The sequence below is a fragment of the Condylura cristata genome, unplaced genomic scaffold (assembly GCF_000260355.1).
Source record: "Condylura cristata isolate star-nosed mole 26May11 unplaced genomic scaffold, ConCri1.0 scaffold00009, whole genome shotgun sequence".
Lineage (NCBI taxonomy): Eukaryota > Metazoa > Chordata > Mammalia > Eulipotyphla > Talpidae > Condylura > Condylura cristata.
Window position 1 is genome coordinate 30,656,271 of NW_004567110.1, and position 19,804 is coordinate 30,676,074.

Genomic DNA, 19,804 nt, shown 5'->3' on the forward strand with positions numbered 1-19,804 from the left:
TCCGGGGCAGGCGGGAATCGAACTCATGCGGAAGCGGCTTTAGATTCTCAGTGCTGTGCTTTAACCCGCTGCGCCACCAGGGAGGGCCTGAGGTATACTTTTGTGAATGTGAAGCTACAAGGAACAAAGGAAAAGTAATATTGAATAGGAGAGAATAAAATAGCACATTGATTCTGACATTGATTCTGACTTGGTTTGCTTTTGGAGCATAAGCACATTCTCTCCTTATACTTACTGTGTAGTTAACAGCAATGTTTGGGGGACCAGAGACAGAGAGACTCTGAATGAAGGATTGTGAGCATTCTTCTGGTACTTTCTGTTTGAACAGACAGCTATATATACATATACATACATACATACAAATACATACATACATACATACATATATAAATAACTGAATCAACACCAGTTAAATTTAGCATTTAGATGTCCTACCAAAAAATATCTTCCCTTTCCATATATTATTAGGAAAGTTACATTTCTTACCTATCACTTAAGACCATTAAATGGAGATCTTAATCAATGGAGATCTTAAACAAGTAAGGAAAAGGAGTGGCCAGTAGCCTGTTTGGGGATATGTATCATCCAGTGAACCTTACTGGTTGGGAAGAATAGGGTGTTAACAATTGGTGACAGGTCATTTTATCTCTGGTTTATCCATAGGAGTTTGAATGAAGACAACCACAATGACTACTGCCCAGCTGGGCTGCCTGTGTCTCTTAACACTTTATCAGGTAAGAGAAGAGAACGTTCTTTATTTCTAGGTGACTTCCCCCCAGCCTTCTGTCATATCAGAAAACAATAGTACCACCACTTTTTAAACAAACCTATCAAAAGTAAGTTAATAATTTGTCCTGATGTCGTATTTCTGATAAAATGACCACAAATCATGAGCCTGTCTTTGAATCAGGGACGCTACTTTATTCTCAGTTCTTAATACCACTAAATGGGCAAAGTTTAAATCAAATCTATGGGCTCAGGTTTAGATGTTCATGCATCTTTCCAGCCTAGAGCATCTGGAAAGAACAGGGGATTAAAATAAGTGACCATAAGAAATTATCACCAGTGTATTAAGGAAAACGTTTACTTTCAAGCCTGTTCTACTTGGGGCCATCCTTCCCATGTATGGCTTGGATTTTTCTGGTTCAACTTGTCTTTAGTCACTTGTTGAGCGAACCCTAATGAATGTCAGGCTTCTGGAGGCCAAAGCTGGATGGATCTGGAGTAACCTGACTCTTGACCTCAGGTAAAGTGGCAAGCCACTCCTGCTTCCCTCCAGAGGCTTAGACAGTTCAGACACTTGTCAAACAATTTGTTGTATTAAAAAGCAAGATCGTGGGCAAGAACTTGTTTGTTCCTTAGAAGGATGTTCATACCTCAAATCTTTGTTCCTTTCACCTGGGGTCCCCAAAGAACAGAATTTTAAATATGCAGTGTCTACACTCACATGGACCCTGACCTCATGAGGAAGTTACTGTGTTTTAGTATCTTTGCAGTCTCAGCATATAGCACAGTGCCAGGGCAGAAATTAGATTCATGACTCTGGACTTGTTTCAGAAAGAAACAGGAGATCTACAATAATATTCCATCATAGTAATTTGAAAAGGGGTGCATGCACTTCTTTCTTCCTGATTAAAAGGCAAAAATAAGTTTTCTATTTATCACAGTGCCAGTGGGATTTGAACCTAGAGTAAGAAATGCTCCCCAAGCCACTGCTGGGTAGCAGTGGCACAAGCACAGCCACAAGCACAGCTGTCTCTGAAGACAGAAGACAGCCACAAGCACAGCTGTCTCTGAGGGGCAGAAGGGAAGGTGCTACCTCTCCTGCCCTGACTCACTCCTGCTTCAAAGCCCCTCCCATAAAGAATAAAAGTTGAACTCCTTGCCTTTGGCATAGGCTTAATTCAGCATGAGTAGCAATTTAAACTGATAGCCAGCCATTTTATTTCCATACTGAGAGTGACTCTCCTGTTCTCTTTTGAGAACTGGTTTCATAAAGGGGCCAAAAACACAGCATGAGTCCATGGCAAGGGTGTTCACTGAAGATTGAGGCTTGGGACAAGGGTTCTAAGTAAGGAGGCAGGGAAATTGAGGGCAAATCACTTCTTTCAGAGCTTTGTCTGTGACTGATGTTTCCATAAGGAAGAAGAGTTTGGCATATGCCTAGGTACGCAATAAGAGAACTCTTGCTGGAAAGCATAAGGAGGGCAGTTACTAGTTTGGCAGCTCGGGCAGTCGCAAGTGTCCTTAGTTGCTTGGAAAGTCGGTGTAGAAAGAGTGGGGCATGGTGATACAGCCAGTCTGGCTCTACCCCACCGTGCCCTCTACCAGCTGAGACTCTGTGGTGGGACTTCTCTGGGGGAAATCATCTGGTACAGTTGAGATCATGAGAAATGTGTGTGGAAGAGCTGGTTCCTAGTTCTGTTTCCATAGCCACCATGCAGGAAATGTCAGCCCCATGCTCTTTCCTCCAGTCTACCATTCTGTGCAAGGTGGCACCTGTTATCCCCTCCAACTCCTGCACAAACCTCATTGTCTCACAAGTTTCTACCACACTGTTCTTCCCAGTTCTCATGGTATGGCCTAATGAGTCAGAATGGCTTGATAACTCAGTGTGTGCATGCAATTTAAAAACTTAATTGCCCCAATTGCTAGGTATTGGGCAGGACGAGAGATTTATTATCTCTTGATACAGAGCCCAACTTTGAACTTTGCAAGTGAGATGTGTCTTCTCTTCCTGATAGGTGAGCCAGCTCATTCAGGTCAGAAGAATGCAGGCTTGTTTATGACGTTTGCTTGACTCATGTACTTTTCCTGTGTGTGCTGTCACCATGTGATCCGCTGAAAGGCAGATCACCTGCTGATGGCGCACAAAGTTCATGAAGGCCCTTTGCTATGAAATAATCTCCCCACAAAAAGCAGTGTTCTTGTCTTGGGCCACCACGCTGCACTGGCCAGCTCACTCAATTTCTGTGCCTCACCTTCCAGAGGGAGCTAATGGGGCAGGAGACAAAAGTGACAGTGGGCCAGGGGAAGAGATACCAGAGGAAGAAAAATTTGGGAAGAAAGAGCTGGGCTAGAAGTCTACATAGTTACTCTCTGTTAACAGTGCTTTAGCCACAAGTAATAGGGAGTGCAACTTTAAAGGTCTTCAACAAACAAGGGTTTATTTTCTTCAGATGACAAGAACCCTGAGCTGTGATGTGGCTAGAGACCTGGACTTCTCCCTCCTTTGCTTTACCACATTTTTTGAGCTGGTTCAACCCATCCCGTTCATGATGGCACAGATGTAGATAAGAGGTCTGTTGTCTGTACAAGAACACGGAAGAGGGCAGGGAAGCAACGATAGCCATATCTGTCCTTTTTTAAATCAGGAAAATGAAACCTTGGCCAGACTCCATCTTCTGCCCACCCCTAAGAGGACTTCTTTTGTTTCATGCAGCAGAACCAGAATGAGGTCACTTGGTGGCCCCCTACCTAGTTGCGAGAGAGTCTGGGAAAGAGCCCGCTTGATTTCTTAAGACGAAAAGGTTGGGGAAGGGGGGGGGTGCAGCTAACCCCAGGGGCTGCACAAGGCTGAGGGAGGGAAGACCGAATCCCAAAGCCTGCTGGCTTCTCATTTCTTATTGTTTGCTTGCCAATATCAACTTAATTAAGATTCAGTGACCTGAGGGGTAGAACTTAAAATCTTTCCCCATCACTCAAATGGTTTGGGGGTTCTTTCCAGTGTTCCTATGGCAAGACTAGTGGAGGTAGAAAACAAAGTATCTTCATCCCAGTTTGCCTTTTTTGCTTGTTTGTTTGACCCGTTCAGCTCCAAAACCCCAAGTCATTCCTCATATTGTACTTCTGATTCTAACCCATCCTGTCCTTGTCTCCCCTCCCTAAGTAGAGACAAGAAAGCCTTCTCAGAAGGGCACCAGAGGGTGCTCCTCCATATGGGGGGTTATGGCTGGCTCTCCTTTCCTGGGTACCCTCTCCACCCTGCCCGGTGTTTCCTTTCAAAGATGTGGTATCGATAAGAAAAGAGATGACGACAGTGCAGGGTTGCTGGGGCCGAAAAACTCCCCTGTCTTCCTAGTTGGGAAAGGTGGAGCCCTTCCTTCACATTCAGACATAGCAGAATTTCCTGCCAGGTAGTCCAGGCCACTTTGGCGCCCCCTGGTGGGTTGTGGGGTATGGTGGCTGTGAGGGCGGGTTCTGGAGTTGCACGTTCCAATCTTCAGCTACCCTCCACCGAGCAAATTACACACCTCTCTGTGTATTGAAGGTAACAAGGAACTAACAACAACTTTCCCTCATAGGGTTGTGGTGTGGATTAACCATGTTTAGGGCAGAGCTTAGAACATGCTACTTTATTCAGGTGAGCTTTTCCTGTCCAGACACCACTTATACTATTCCAGTCTGGATTTGGGCATCTGCTTGTCTGTCAAGTTTAGGTCTTTGGATTTTAAAACTGTTGTGGGGTTACAGCTTGAAGTAGATGTTTTATGTTTTATTCTCCCCTGAGGCCCCTTGAATATAAGTTGCTAATCAAATGTTGAGTGTTTCTTAAACTTCCAATTAAAATTCAGATTCAAATTTGACTAACATCTATCATGTAACTCTGCCAAGCCAGTATTGCACTAAACGTATTTAGATATTTTTTCCATTATAAATGCAGTTGTCCTTAAAGTGATGTGGACTCTAGATTGCTGGGACCCTATATAAACTAATAGGGCAGGGAGTCATTGAAGAGGCTGGTGTAAAACCATGCAGCATTTAGAAGGCATAGTGGCACTGAAGGGAAACTACAGCTTTGCTTCAGTTAGATGTGCATGTTACTGTCAACCCCTTGTGGATTTCACTCTGGACAATTAGCTTATCTTCTCTGAGCCTCCTTTGTAACAAGGGAGAGAATATTCTCCCCACTGTTTGAATCCTAAATGAGAATACAATGCAAAGTTCAAGGCCAGCCACCTTGATATAGTAGAGTCTCCACAAATATTAGATCCCTTTGTGCCTGTTTTGCTGTGAGATAAGTTAGAATCTCAATTTCATTTATCAGTCCTGGAAGCCATAATTAAACCAGCAAATGACACGCATGCATTCAGAATGGATGATGATGAAGATGCAATTTTTTGTTTTAACAGACAACTGTTTATGGACAAGAGGTAATCCCCCGTGGACCCCTGAAACCTATGACGCTTTCTGTCCCTGAAGGTGAAGTAGAGTCTTTCGAAATATTCCAGGTAAGAGCTGCCTTTGGGGTTGGCAGGCTGAGTGGACAGTGGTAGATAAAGCTGCAGTGGTTGAGCTCATCAGGATGGGTCACAGAAGCTGTGTGAAGTAGAGCGATGGACACCCTTGTTGAGACTTCAGCTGCTTTAGGGCAGGTACTTTCACCTTGCTTGGAGTGGGGGGCAGGTAGCTGTAGGCTCTGCTCCTCCTCCAGGGCAGGAGGGGAGCCAGCCTCTGCAGTGGGTTGGCTTTCACCAGAGGACTGCAGGTTCAGAGGGCTTGCTGCTGGAAGCATTTGCAGGTGTGAGCTGCTGGGATGGCCTCTCTGAGCAAAGGCCCTTGGCATCACTTCCTCTGAGCCCAGGTTTGTGGCCTTGCTTATGGGCTGGCCACCGCATGCTGGGCCATATCATTTAAATAACAGAAAACGATCAGATTCAGGGAAAAAGACTTGAACTATAACGGGCACTGAAATAACCCTGTAAATATAATGGAAAGGGAGAAAAACACACAGTACTGCATTTACCAGAAATCCCTTGGGGTGACTGCTTGAGGATGCTTTCATGACCCTTGTGGGATGCCCGTGACCTTCCCATATTCTTAGGGAGCATTAACTGTCAAGTTTGCCTTCAAGGATAGTTCCCTTGAAAGCAACCTCATCCCCAAATTTGATACCAAATTAGAGCAGAGGGGCCACAGAGTTGAGCTGGCAGAGTTATACCTGTCTCTTAGTCCCCCATCAGGTAGGGTGGAGGCTTGACCCCTCCAGTTGGGAAGGTAGGTACTGAGGAGGTAGCCAGTGGCCAGTAGGAATTAGTGGGTGAGGGAAGGAGAGAAGTGTTCCAGTAAAGGCAATGCTGGGACCTGGCCGGTCTGGGAGCGCACACACTGTGGATGAAGCAAGGGTGGGTGGAAGGCCATTGCAAGTGGGGAGACAGAGCCTGGAGAAGACGCTGGAAAGGGCTGTAGACACAGGGGGACCATAGCTGCTACAGCTCTTAGGTTTTCTTCCAACAGCAGTGGGCCCCATATTACATTTCCATTTGAAAAAAGATTACTCTGGCTAAAAATTGGAGGGGAAAGAGAAAATGCAGGGAACAAGTTAGAACTTTTCCCTTTTATTTACGTCTTTCATTTCTTTCAGCAATACAGATTTCAGTTTATATATACTGGTATTTTGTTGGTCAGATTTATTCTGAAGCATTATTCTTTTTGATACCATAGTAAGTGAAATTGCTTAATCGTGTTTCTAGATTGTTTTGATGGTGTACAGAAATCTAACTGATGAATGTATGTTGATCTTAACTTATTAGCTTTAATTTAAGTGGTTCTTTCGGATTTTTCATGGTTGAGATTGTATTTTTGAACAGAGATAGAAAAAACATCCAGATTGGAAATAAAAGCAAAACTAACTGCCCTGAGTTCTACAGAGCAGTCAAGGTTGGGCATCCTTATCTTGTGCTTGTTCTTTTGAGTAAGCTGCCAGTCTTTCACCAGTAAGTTTTATGTCAGCTGTGGGTTTTTTCTTAGATGCCTTTTATTAGATTGAGGAAGTTTCCTACTAGTCCTAGTTTAATTTTTATTATAAAAATGTCAAATAATTTTCTACCTCTAATCTCTACCTTAATTAAGAGACCTATCTGATGTTTGTTCTTTGGTCTATGAATATGGTTATTACATTAGCTTTCATAATTCAATCCAACCTTGGATTCTGGGACACATTCCACTTGATCATGGTATAAAGTTCTTACATGTTGCTGGCTTTAGTTTGCTAATATTTTGTTGAAGGCTTTTACATTGTAGTTTTTCTCATTTTCATATCAGGATGATACTGGTTTCACAGAATGAGATGAGAAGTGTTTCTTATCCTTCTACCTTTTTGGAAGGATCTGTGAAGGTTTTGGTTTTCATTCTTCTTTACATGTTGTGTAGAATTCACCCCTGAAGTCTGGTCCTAGGCTTATGCGGGAACTCTTGCTTTAGTTATGTTGAGATTTTCTATTTATGCTTTAATCAGTTTTGGTAGTTTTTGTCTGTTTAAGAATTCATCCATTTTATCTAGTTTGTATGATCTGTGGTAAAGCAGTAATGTCTATTCCTTAATGAAAAAAAAATCCCTGATTTTAGTTATTTTAATTTTTTTTGATTTTTAATTTTTTTCCTTTACTTTTGTAATGTCTACTTCGTTGATTCTACTGTAATCTTAGTATTTCTTCATCTGTAAGTTTTTACAAGCATAGATGTCTTCGTACTATTTATCTTGCATCTCATAAGGTATGTATATTTTCATCCAATTTTCTAATTTCCCTTTTTTCTAATTTCCCTTAGAGTATATTATTTCTACATATTGGTTTATTTTCTTTCTACTATGATAACATTTTTGTATGATTTCTGTTCTTTAAAATGTATTGAGACTCGTTTTATGTGATAACATGATCTGTTCTGGAGAATATTCCAAACACTATCTACCCACTCATTACTGAAAGTTTTGAAGACCTTGAAAACCCAACCATTATTAATGAATCGTGTGCTTTTCCTTCACTTGTGTCCATTTTTCTTCATGTATTTTGTGGTCTTCATGCATTCTAGTTTTCCTAGGCATTTCTTTCCTTTAAAAAACAAAATGAAATAACATTAATTTACAATACTGGTAAAGTTCCAAGATTTCATTTCTTACCATACATACCATCAAATGTCTTGTCACCATCCATCAACAACCAATCACAGACCTTTTCCGTAAACCACAAAATGGTAGTTCTTCCATTTAATAATATAAAGAAATATTAACAAGCAACAATGCACAAAAATGTCTTCATCCACAATCTTACCCATTCAACATATCAACCCTGCTTTGCTGAAATTCCATTTCTTGCCTAGTAACATCAATATTTTGGTACTGTTAGTCTTAATTTACTTATATTCTTCTTTTGTTACTTCATGTCATTGTTTCATAACTTGTCAAATTAACATTTAAATGATCAAAATTCTTATGTACTATAATAATTTCATTATCTTCCTTTGACCATTTTACCTTTCAACTTTACCAGTATTATAAATAATGCTACTTATAAGCAATTTATTTACTGTTTAAAAAATATTTCTTTAAGATAGATTGTCTAGTAATGTTTGTTATCAAGCATATCTGTCTCAAGTTATTGCTGAAAGTTTTGTACTAATTTCCATTTCCGTCAATAGAACATGCATTTCTTTACTCCATAATATTGCCTGTTAATGTTCAAGTATTATTAATGAGGTGGAGCAACTTTATGTTGGTTTAATACTTTTTGTGTATTATTGCTTCGCTCTAGCTATTCCATAAATAATTGTTGATGCTTTTTTCACTTCTGAAAATCATATAGAATCTTATGAAGTTAAAGGCACTTTCACATTGTTTTGTATTAAAGTGATTTTGTTTTTAAAAAACTTATTTACTTATAGAACTGGGGTACAGGCCAGAGGTGCAGGGGTGGTGAGAGGCTTCACCAGAGAGAGTGGGGAGCAGAACAGGCCGACTGACAAAGTACACTGCTGAGGGGAGCAGCGGGAGGGTCAGGAGAGGTCTGCCATGCCATATGGTGACCTCTGGGGCTGGCAGGAATCAAACTTATGCTGAAGTGGCTTCTTAGTGCTGTGCTTTAACCTGCTGCGCCACCAGGAAGGGTCGTATTAAAGTGATTTTTAATCTTTGCCACAATTTTTGGAAGTAATACATGACATATGTTAAAAACTTATTGCTAGGAAAAACAAATCTTAGAAGCTAATATTATCATAGCTTTCAGATATTCCTGAGAAAATCTCTATAATTTAATGCATTGACTGAACTTTGTAAGTGCATGGAATTGTATCATATGTCGTTTCCTGAGAGAAAAGTATGTGCAAGCAAACTTTTGGAATGTATTGCTTTAAAAACTGATTATTTAGTGATGGTACAAATGAAAACATTACCTGAAATGGTGACTTCCTGCAAATTCCACATTGCTTTTCCATACAATTTGATTTACTTTTTGCCTTTTTTTTTTTCCAGTTTATAACCAATCCTCCCGCTGCGAATTTTCAACTATCTGGGGAAACAGATAACATAATTAATATAAATTCAGATGGAGTTCTGCGTCACATCATACCCCTGGACAGGGAAAAAAGACCTGTTCATCATCTTCAGGTGAATTGAGACTCTTCATGCAATACCTTATATAGCACTCCTGACATTATGGCATGTTTTGGACATTTCATTTGCCCTTTTTTTTTTTTTAAAACCAGTTATATAAGTCTATGACAAAGGTGTCCTCTCCTTTAGGTTTTTTGGACTAGACTAATCCAATGTACATGGATACAAGCCTCTGATGGCATCACTCACCCAAGATCAGTCAGTTGGTTTAAAACCAACTCAACTTTTTCTGACATTTCACTGGTATCTGCCTATGGCTCTTTTATGGGCCCTGAGCCCACAAAAAGGGCAGCATCAGGGCTAGAATGAAAATTTTATGTGCTTGGCAAGATGCAGAAGTTACTAAAGTTTGGGGGCTGACTAAGACACTCTCACCTCTCTCCCTTAGTTTTCTTGGTTGGTATCTGAATTCCCAGGAATTGTAGAGATTAACTATGGGGAGGTGGAAGGGTGAGATAGGCTTTCTGTCTAGTATTTTCTCCTCTTGGTTCTGAAGATTGACCACTATGGAAGAGATGGCACTTCCAGGGTCCACATGTTTTCATTTCACTAACTCTTCAGTACATCAGTCCAGTGTTCACAGACATCACTGCTGGCAAGTGGCATAACTATCCAACTTTAAGCAATGGGTACCCTATTTTAGCAGCTCCTAATTTATACTCTTACTGAATTCTGATTTTCTCCAAGTGACTTTTGGGTATGTGCTATGAAGTTGAGATTCACCAAGGTGGTTTCCTTTTCTTCTCAACCCAGGTCATAGCCCTAGATGCTCAAGGAAAAACAGTGGAAGGTCCAGTCTCCATCACCATAAGAGTGGAAGACATCAACGACAATACACCTGTATTTCCCCAGTCACTTTATTACGCCTCAGTAAGACAGAATTCTCGCCCAGGTAACAGACAGGAGATGTCTATGGAAAGATGGAAGTAGAAAGTAGAGAGGGAAGGTTCATATGGCTAAAAGCTAAAGCTGTCATTCATTAAGCATTGTTGACTGGGGCATGGTTTCTCATCCTTGGTACTACTGACAACTTGGGCCTGATTTTATTTTGGTCAGCTGTTGTTCTGTGCATTCTAGGGTGTTGGCGGCAAACATGACTTTTTACCACATGCCAGTAGCAACACCTCCTCAGCTATAACATAGATATCTTTAGACACTGCTAAATGGCCTCTAGGGGGTGAAATCACCTCCATTTGAGAACTTTTTTTAAAAAAGATTTATTTATGCACACAGAGCTGGGGTATAGGCGAGAAGTGCAGGAGGGGTGAGAGGATTCACCAGAGACAGAGTGCGGAACAGAACAGGCAGATCATCGAAGTACACTGCTGAGGGGAGTAGCGGGTGGGTCAGGAGAGGTCTGCCCCGCCATGTGGATCTCCTCCAGAGCAGGCAGGGATAGAACTCATGCGGAAGTGGCTTTAGCTTCTTAGTGCTGTGCTTTAACCTGCTGTGCCACCAGGGAGGGCCCGAGAAACATTTTTTAGGGTGAATTTTAAACTACCTCAGAACACTGATGCACTCTAGCAAGTACATACTCCCACCTCCTCCAAGGAAGCTACACTCTCACGTTACTTCCCCTTACTATCTCTTTGTTTTCACTTAATTCCTGGTTATGGCTTAACCTTCTACCATGTTTCAATCCTTAATTTTCACAAAAGTCCCTCATGAAGGCATTGGTGCATGCTACAGGGTTTACTAAAGATTTTTGGGAGGTGAAGGGGCATCATGTCATAACAGTACACAAAGTAAACATGAGTATTAGATTTCAGTTTTTAGATTCTTGACCAGCTTATCAACTCACTGTCAAATCCCCAGTTTCCTAATCTCCCCAGTCTCATGCCCACTTCCAGTAACTCAGAAGTATTCCTTCTACTTTGTTGCATGGAGCAATCTCACTAGCTCTGTCCCTGAGGTTATGGGCCCAAGACTCTCTGATGAACTTTCATCAACAAGATTTTTCCAGGTCTTACCTTTTCTCTCTTCACCAATAGAATCCCTCAGAGCAGTGGTTCTCAAACTTAAGTGCCAGCGCTCCCATACTCTTAAAAATGATTAAGTGCTCCAGAGACCTTTTGGATATATGAATTCTGCTCTGGGATGTGTTTGTAAACAGCTGTCTTTTGGGGGGAGAAAAGTCCTGATTTGTAGAATTTGCCAGTTTCTGTGATATAGATAAGAATGGTATGAATAATTAACTCACAAAATTTCTGGAATTTCAACAATTGGTACCTGTAGTCACTGGTTATACCATCAGTATTTATTATACTAGAAATTATAACAAATTAAAAATTGTATTCATTCAATTGAAAATAGCAAGCACTTAAATGGTTCTTAGTTCTTATTAACAAAAAGAACTAAGAATGGTATTGTCTGGATCTTCGGATAAATTTTAAACAATTGGATTTTCATGTCTGTTCTCACATTCATTCCATTACCATATGCTGTTTTGGTTGAAGCCTCAATAGAAGCACTCACCTTTACAGACATGTAATGAAAAGGGCAAGACTATTGTGATATTGTTTTGATACAGTCTTGTATTATATCATGTATAGTACCTTTTTTGGTACTCTTATGCTAAAAACCACTAGTTACCTTGTTCTTTGAATGGCTCTTTTCTACAAATCTGAGTTTTGACTCCACTGACCACTAAAACCTGTCTTAATTTCTTGAGTATTTGGATTATATTTTGGGGAACCTCATCATCCTAAACAAAGGGAGCAGGATAAAGGTTTATAGCTATCTCTCAGAAGGCAGAAGTTGGTGTGGTTCATTTCAGTTTCAAGAATTTTCCCCCATGGGTGTGTTTTGTTAAACAGGAAAACCCTTCATATATGTCAATGCCACAGACAAGGATGACCCAGCCACTCCCAATGGTCAACTTACTTATGAAATTTTGGTCCAGTTTCCCATGGTCAACAATATCAAGTATTTTGAGATCAGCAATACGGGGGGAATTTCACTTACCCGAGAAGGTAAGTCAAGGGAAACCCTCATAGGTCTGAGTTGGAAAATAGGAAGTAAGTTGTGTTACTACCAGAGGCACTTCCTTTACTGGTCTCCTTCCCACAGGATCTGAGAAACTGGATAGCACTGAGAATGGTGCCTACAACCTGGTGGTCTTAGTGAAAGACATGGCAAAAAATCCCTTAAGTCATACAACAAATGTGCATATCACAGTGAAGGAGAATATTTGGAAGGCACCAGAAACTGTGGAGATCAAAGAAAACTCAACTGATCCTCACCCCATCAGAATCACTCAGGTAGGTGCCCAAAGATGTCTATGGCCTGAGAGAGAAATGGCCTAGTTTTCTAGTGACTCACCCTTAGGGACTTTACTGATAAATTAGGTCAACTCTTACATAGCATAACTAAAAAGCAAATGATATAAAGTGGCCCCAAATCTTTCACATATAAACTCTGGACTTCACCAACTTGGATTCAGATCTCTGAATTATTTGTGTATTATACATTATATGAATGTGTATGTAATTTTTTTACCCTTGAACTTTACTAGAGCTTCACTTACCTTTGCCTTCAAAGTAGATGTTACTGATGTCTGTTCCCTGGGTGGGATACTGCTGCCATAGAATAGATTGTACACACATTATATATACATATAGATTCATATACATTAGATGTATATACATATATATTTTGAATTTGGAATTGCAAATAGTTTTGAAAAACTGCTGCTTATTCTTGTGGGAATAATAGACTTATTTCATCACAGGTTAAGGGACAATGATGGACTGAGAAAGAGTTGAATAGGCAACCTTTACCCTTGGAGCACATCCCCTTCTCCAGCCCCTCTCCCCTCCATCTGCTGCTCCTCCCTTCCCATCTCCATGGTCAATATTCTTCACTCTGGGTTGCTGCCTACCTTAACTCTTAGAAGTCGTCTTCGGTCTCTTCTCCAATCTGATTTTTTCTAGAAGATCGGGAGACTATTGACATGAATTTTGGGTTAGTGAGAGAGCACTAGATTTGGAAGCAGATGATAAACCCCTTATCTTTGCTTCATTATTTTGATTAAAACTATTGAACTTTTCTGAGCCTCAACTTTTCACCAGTAAAATGGGGATAGAACAGCTCTCCAGTGTGGGCTTTAAGCGAAAGGTAATAGCTATGAAAGTAGATAAGTGTTTTAATGATCTGAGGAAGTCCCAGTCTGTATTTTCCTAAGTTTCTTTTTTATTACTCTTAATATAATCTTAATCTATAATGTAATTATAGATTAATCTTAATCCATAATGTAACTATAGATTAATCTATAATTATTCAATCTAATAGGACTATTAGTTTATGGAACATTGAATTAATGAACATCACCTATATGAAAGAAAAATGAAAATAAAGGGCTGCTTTGTTTCTCTACTTGAGCAGCTAAGCATCTTAGTCCCCACTGCCGAGAGTATTTCAGATTTGGGGCCTTTATTCATGTCTTCCAATTTATTATTTAGGTTGTATGTGTAAGCATTTGCAAATGCTAACAAGAACTCATGAGTTATAAGCTCTCAGGGCTGTCAAAGAAAAGCTGAGGAGCCACACCTGTACAGACTAGAGGAGTACTTGACATCATGAAATGCAGTCAGCAGTGTGGAAGCAGACAGCTCAAGAGAGAACTCAAACTGAAATTTTAGGGGTACAAGGGGAGCTCCCTTAAAATCAAGACCATGGTACATGGTGTGGACAGAAGAAGGTGGTGCTTAGCTCACTCACAAGAGACAATACTGATTCTTGATTTTCTTCCCATGCTGACTGAGACAATAGTTTAATAGAAATTTCAAGCATCTAGAGGCCCTTGGGCAAATCACTTAAATTCTGTGCTCTACTGTCCTTATCTCTAAAGGTTGGGGCTAAAAGCTGTTAACCTCATAGGGCTGTTTGAGAAGATTTAATGAGAAAATAAGTGTTTAGAATTGTCTGGTACATGGTATTTTTTTTTTTTTTATACATACAACCTAGTTTTACTCTTGAGTTTTTTTTTTGGCAAGTTGTTTATGAAACAGTTAGCATTAGCAATTTTTCTGATCCTCGAAGTCTCTTGAGACTGTTTAGAGGAAAGCCCTTTATTTATGTGTCATTTATCTTAAATAAGAGCATATTAAAGAGTTTCAAGTTGCTTTAATCATCACTGGAGCTTTTAGAATCGCACCATACATCATGGCCTAGTCCTCAGATCATACCAACTACAAAATTCATGTTTTTCATAAATTTCTGTTTCATGGAGTATAAACCAAACTCTGTAGAAGATTCACAAAGAATTACTTTAGAGCAGAGAACTACACCTGTGTGATTGTATTACTCAGCAATACAACTTGGCAAAAAAAAAAGTTATTTTAGCTTAAAAATGAAAAAATACTTTGTGTTTTTTGGCTTTTTGGCTTCTTATAACTATCAAACATGGTTGTCAGAAATTATTTTCATAAATAAATGTCTCTTTCTGCACAATTGCTTTGGCCCCATAGGTGCAGTGGAATGATCCCGGGGCACACTATTCCTTGATTGAAAAGGAGAAACTGCCAAGATTCCCATTTTCAATTGATCAGGAAGGAGTGATCTATGTCACTGAACCCTTGGACCGGGAAGAAAAAGATTCAGTGAGTAAAACTAGGAAGTGTCTCACAGGTGAGGGACCAAATCCTGGGCCAACGGACAGCCGAGAGCAGAGCTGATTTCACTTAAACGACAACAGCAACAAAACCCCAAAATCCCTGTGCTCTGATACCCAGTACATACTGCTCTCAAAGACATGATAATTTCCCTCCAAATCCAACCCACTTCCATGTCTATTTCCCACTTCTTAGTAAATTGAAGTAGGGGCTAAATGAAATAGAAATGGAAGAATTGTTTTTCTGTTTTAAAGGGGAATGTGAGGGACTCGCATATTAACTGTGACCTTCCTGTTGCAGTATTCTTTTTATGCTGTTGCAAAGGATAATTCTGGAAAACCACTTGCATCTCCTCTGAATATTCGTGTGAAAGTTAAAGATATTAATGATAATCCACCTACTTGTCCATCTGCAGTGACTGTATTTGAGGTCCAGGAGAACGAACACTTCGGTAAGAAATGAGTTGTCCAAAGCTGTGTAATTGTTCTCCATTTCTCTCGTGCGTAAATCTGGTCAGGGATTCGTCCATGTCTCGTCTAGCAGAGAGGTCGGCACTCATAGGTACCATAACTCAGCTCAGACTCCATGCACATAGTGTTTTTAAGTTCTGAATGCTCTCATCACCCCTCTTCCACTGGCGCTGTAACCCCTCTGTCCGTATTCTGACTACATCAATAAGATAGCTCATTGGCAAGATTCTTATTTGTCCTCTTATAACTCAGATAAAAGCTCATCAAATCTGCTAACCACTATACGTATCAGTGCTATAAGTAAGCAATATAGATGGAAGCTGACTTTTGACCATTGATCCTCCCTCTAGGAAGCTGAACAGGCTAATAAAGTTCAAGCTTTATCTGTTTTTGTCCTGGTCTTGCTCTGTCCTGTTATGTTCACTTGACATGCAGGAGGGGCTGTTACCTAATTCCACACAAGGCATGTCGTCAAGTTTTAGTCCCAAGGTCCGATTCTTGCTGCCTATAGAGTAATCCACAATTCTCATTTCACAGAGCAGGATGATCTAGAACCTATCAAAATTCACCCAGAGCTGGGTGGAACACTAAGTTGTGACCTTTGATTTCTGGAGTAAACTGAACTTAAATACTTGCAGGAATAAAATACTGAAGGCCACAATCTACAGCATGGCAGAGATGTCACATGTCTGTAGTTTGCCCACACATTATCTTTGGGACGGAGCCTGCACTTATTTCTTGTGTCAGTCATAGCACACTAACATACATCACCAGAAGCTTGATTTCTTCCAGAAGCTTGATTTCTTCCAATAACCAGTTTATTTTCATAGTGCTGGAGGCTAGAGGTCTGAATGTACCAGCTACCAGCTGGGCTGTGCAACCTTCAAAGGTTCCAGGGGAGAATTTTTCCTGGCCTCTTCTAGTGCCTGGAACTCGACTGCTTGTGAAGGCCAAATTTCAGCCTCTGCCTCCTTCATTTTGTTTCCTCTCTGTGTGTCTTCTAAGAAAACACAAACACACCCACACAACCGCTCAAGGCCCTTACCTAGTTACACCTGCAAAGACTATTTCCAAATAAGGTCACACTGTAGGTGCTGAATGATCTGAAATTGTTATAATATACCATTCATTTTATGGGCTGAACTATTCCTCCACCCCTTAAATTCATATATCTAGTATATAACTAGGAGATTGAGACTAGTTATTTCAAAGGGTGATGATATTTGGGAATAGATTTTAATGATAAGTAGATATTTCTTTGGCTTAGATGAATGCATTCAGTATGACTGGTGTCCTAAGAAAAAAATTCGGCATGTAGAAAAAAAACCATGAAGACTCCTAGATGTCAGACCTTTAGCCTCCAGAAACTAAGAAAATAAATTTCTGTTGTTAAAATTCCCTAGTCCATGGTACTTTGTTTTGATAGTCTTAGTAAACAAATATACTATGCAAACTACTGCACTATGGAAGGGATAGGAGAAACAAAACAAATCTAAGAGCTTTAGTCTGCTACTCAAAGTCATTACTACTCAGAGTGCTTCCTAAGGACCCTCTTGTTCAACAAAACCATTTCTAAAAACCTAGACTAAATAGAGCCTGTAAGGGTTGAGTTTCCTTCTTGCTTTCTCCACAGGGAGCAATATTGGAATTTTCACTGCTCATGACATGGATGAGAAAAACAGTGTCAACAGCATCTTAACTTACAGGCTTGTGGGTCAAGCCCCCCAATTTCCCAGCAGTGACCTCTTCATGATCCAGAAATTCACAGGAGTGGTACAGTTAGCTAAACATTCCTTGAAGAAAAAAGATTCTCCTCAATACAACCTGACAGTAATGGTATCTGATATAGGTGAGTATCACATTCACTGTTTTCCTTCTGGTTGTAGCTGGTGAGGGTGTTCTGGTGCCTGGTCTTCTCCAGAGGGAGGCTGAGGGGTCTGGTTTCCTACATCAGGCACACATGCTGCTTGGAGGCATCCAACATACAAACAGCCGGAGTTTCCTTTTGTTCACATTGTCTTGATTACAGTCCTCTGCAAAGCAGATACCAGGAGGGAATTAAACGTACAAGGATTCCATGAGGCGAACAGCCCCAAGGAAACGCGGGGAGGGAGGCAGAGAAAGTTGGGAGAGCCACCAGGTTGCAACACTTGCCAACTCGAAGTGAAGGAGGAAGGAAAGTAAGTAGTGAGAGTACCAAAAAGACCACTGAGAAACCGAAGGAAAGTCAACTTCCTTGGGAGGTTGAAAGTTGCCTGTCAATGGGTCTATGATCTTCAAGAACAGTAGTAACCAAGCCAGGCCTTGGTGCCAATGTGCTGATGGATTTCAGAGCATAAAGATCCCTGCTGTCGGGGGTAGGCAAGGCACTTTTCTCACAGCTGCCAGGATCACAAACAAGACAACTCTGGTTCCATTGCAATGCTTCTACTAGAAGGAAAAGAGGACAAAGAATTTCTGGGGAGTTCTATCTTCTCTCAGCTTCTAGTTGGCCATTTGATATCAGACATTCTTCCTACGCTTTAGCTTCAAAGCAAGTGGCTCATAAGACCCTTTGAGAATCCAATGAAAATTCTGCATTCTCACACAAATGAACACATTCTCAGACAAGTGGGTGCTCCCATGTACAAATGCACAAATACATGTACTCAGGGATAGACTCACTTTATGGGCACACACACGCCTAGAAGGTCAAGTGCCCTCCTATGCATTAACTAGAAATGAATCTTAGATTACTAAAAATTCCACTGATACGCTAAGAGCTTCAAATTCTATAGTTGGCAGAGAAGAAGAAAGCATCATTTCACATGGTGCTTCACACTTTTTCCCTTTAGACAGATGTTAATGGACTGGAGTTGGGCAGGATCCAAAGCAGAATGTTTGAAACTTAGTACTCTGGCGAATGCTGAATACCTTCTATTGTTCAGAATTATGTCAAGTAGTACAATGGAAGCGATTGTCATCATCCCTGTCTGATGAATGACAATTTCACATCATTAGTCATACATCTGTTCAGCCAATTGTTACTGAGTGTTTACCTTGTTTGAGGCACCAAAGTCTTAAGGATGTATAGGTGAGTGAGAACCGGTGTTAGTCCTTACAGTACACTCAGTCAGGGAGAAGGGCATGTGAATAAGCTGCAAGCCCACAAAGGAAACGAGTGCCTCACTGGAGGGTGAGAGAAGCTGATACTTTATAGGAGAGGTGTCACTGAATTAGGTTTATTACAGTAAAATGACAAGCTACCCAACAGCGTGGGGCTGTTTATTTCCGTAAAGTGGAAATCAGATTACACACTGTCCTTGTCCATGAATACATCTATAGAAAATATGGACCAGTTTTATAAATACAGGTTTGTAGAATTAAACATTCAGTTGTGCACTACAGAAACTGAGAGGCTAGGCTGCAATGAAGAATTTTACATAAATTCAGGGAGGACCTGCTACCCAGCAGGCTAACTGGCACAGAAGAGGGGAGATGTTCAAAGAATGTTTTCTGCATAGTTTTACAGTAGGCTTTGAATTTTACATAAGCTTCACTGATTAGAGCAGAGGACTGCCTAGCTCAGGAACAAGTGTTACCCAGGAGGAGGCAGGCAAAGCACAGTGGGAAGCCCAGGGGCATTCTCTCAGGACTTTAATAGTCTACCCTTGGTGATCTGCTTGTGGGTGCAGGTGTGGAGCAAAGACTCCCCTCTCCACATAAATTACAAGTCAGTAAAGTTGTGACTACAGTTATCATTTCATGCTATTTTTTTTTCTGGCAGATTTCAACACTTCCTGTTTCTTGCAAGTCAATATTATTGATATCAACGATCAGATCCCCATCTTTGAAAAATCAGATGTGAGTAGTTGCCTTTTTTTTGTTGTTGTTCTATTACTTGGAACCTCTTTCTGGGATAAAGACAGATGGTAGTTAGGAAATATGGCAGGCTGAACAGACAGCCTTACTCACGCACTAGTAACAAACGCAGACACCTTCTTCTATAGGCTTCTTGAGGGAGCAGTAACATTTGCTATTACAGTATCTGGGGAAGTATGTAAACTTCTGCCGCTGGCACATTTATTCCAAGGGCTGCTTAAAAGCTACAGGTACAGGGCCCTCCCTGGTGGCGCAGCAGGTTAAAGCACAGCACTGAGAATCTAAAGCCACTTCCTCATGAGTTCGATTCCCGCCTGCCCCGGAGGTGACCACATGGTGTGGCAGAGCTCTCCTGACCCACCCGCTGTTCCCCTCAGCAGTGTACTTCATCGATCTGCCTGTTCTGCTCCCCACTCTGTCTATGGTGAAACCTCTCACTGCCCCTGAGTCTCTGGCCTGTATCCCAGTTCTGTATG

At 40.8% G+C, this 19,804-nt stretch overlaps 1 protein-coding gene and 1 long non-coding RNA gene across 2 annotated transcripts in view; one reads left to right on the forward strand and one right to left on the reverse strand.

The window, feature by feature from the left end:
* Window positions 1-672: 672 nt before the first annotated feature.
* Window positions 673-19,804, forward strand: part of CDH17 (cadherin 17, LI cadherin (liver-intestine)) — a 29,669-nt gene continuing 10,537 nt past the window's right edge. The window contains exons 1-10 of the mRNA XM_004679729.2: window positions 673-734; window positions 5,133-5,231; window positions 9,245-9,379; window positions 10,139-10,277; window positions 12,202-12,357; window positions 12,455-12,645; window positions 14,854-14,985; window positions 15,298-15,448; window positions 17,101-17,316; window positions 19,234-19,310. Coding sequence (XP_004679786.1) covers window positions 687-734; window positions 5,133-5,231; window positions 9,245-9,379; window positions 10,139-10,277; window positions 12,202-12,357; window positions 12,455-12,645; window positions 14,854-14,985; window positions 15,298-15,448; window positions 17,101-17,316; window positions 19,234-19,310 — 1,344 coding nt within the window. The 5' untranslated portion in view covers window positions 673-686. The remainder of the gene's footprint in view (window positions 735-5,132; window positions 5,232-9,244; window positions 9,380-10,138; window positions 10,278-12,201; window positions 12,358-12,454; window positions 12,646-14,853; window positions 14,986-15,297; window positions 15,449-17,100; window positions 17,317-19,233; window positions 19,311-19,804) is intronic.
* On the reverse strand, window positions 7,586-11,535 carry LOC105853438. The gene is made up of 3 exons (XR_001145286.1): window positions 11,356-11,535; window positions 9,166-9,281; window positions 7,586-7,829 (listed from the first exon to the last, which is right to left on the reverse strand). It is a non-coding gene; the product is annotated as an uncharacterized LOC105853438 (long non-coding RNA).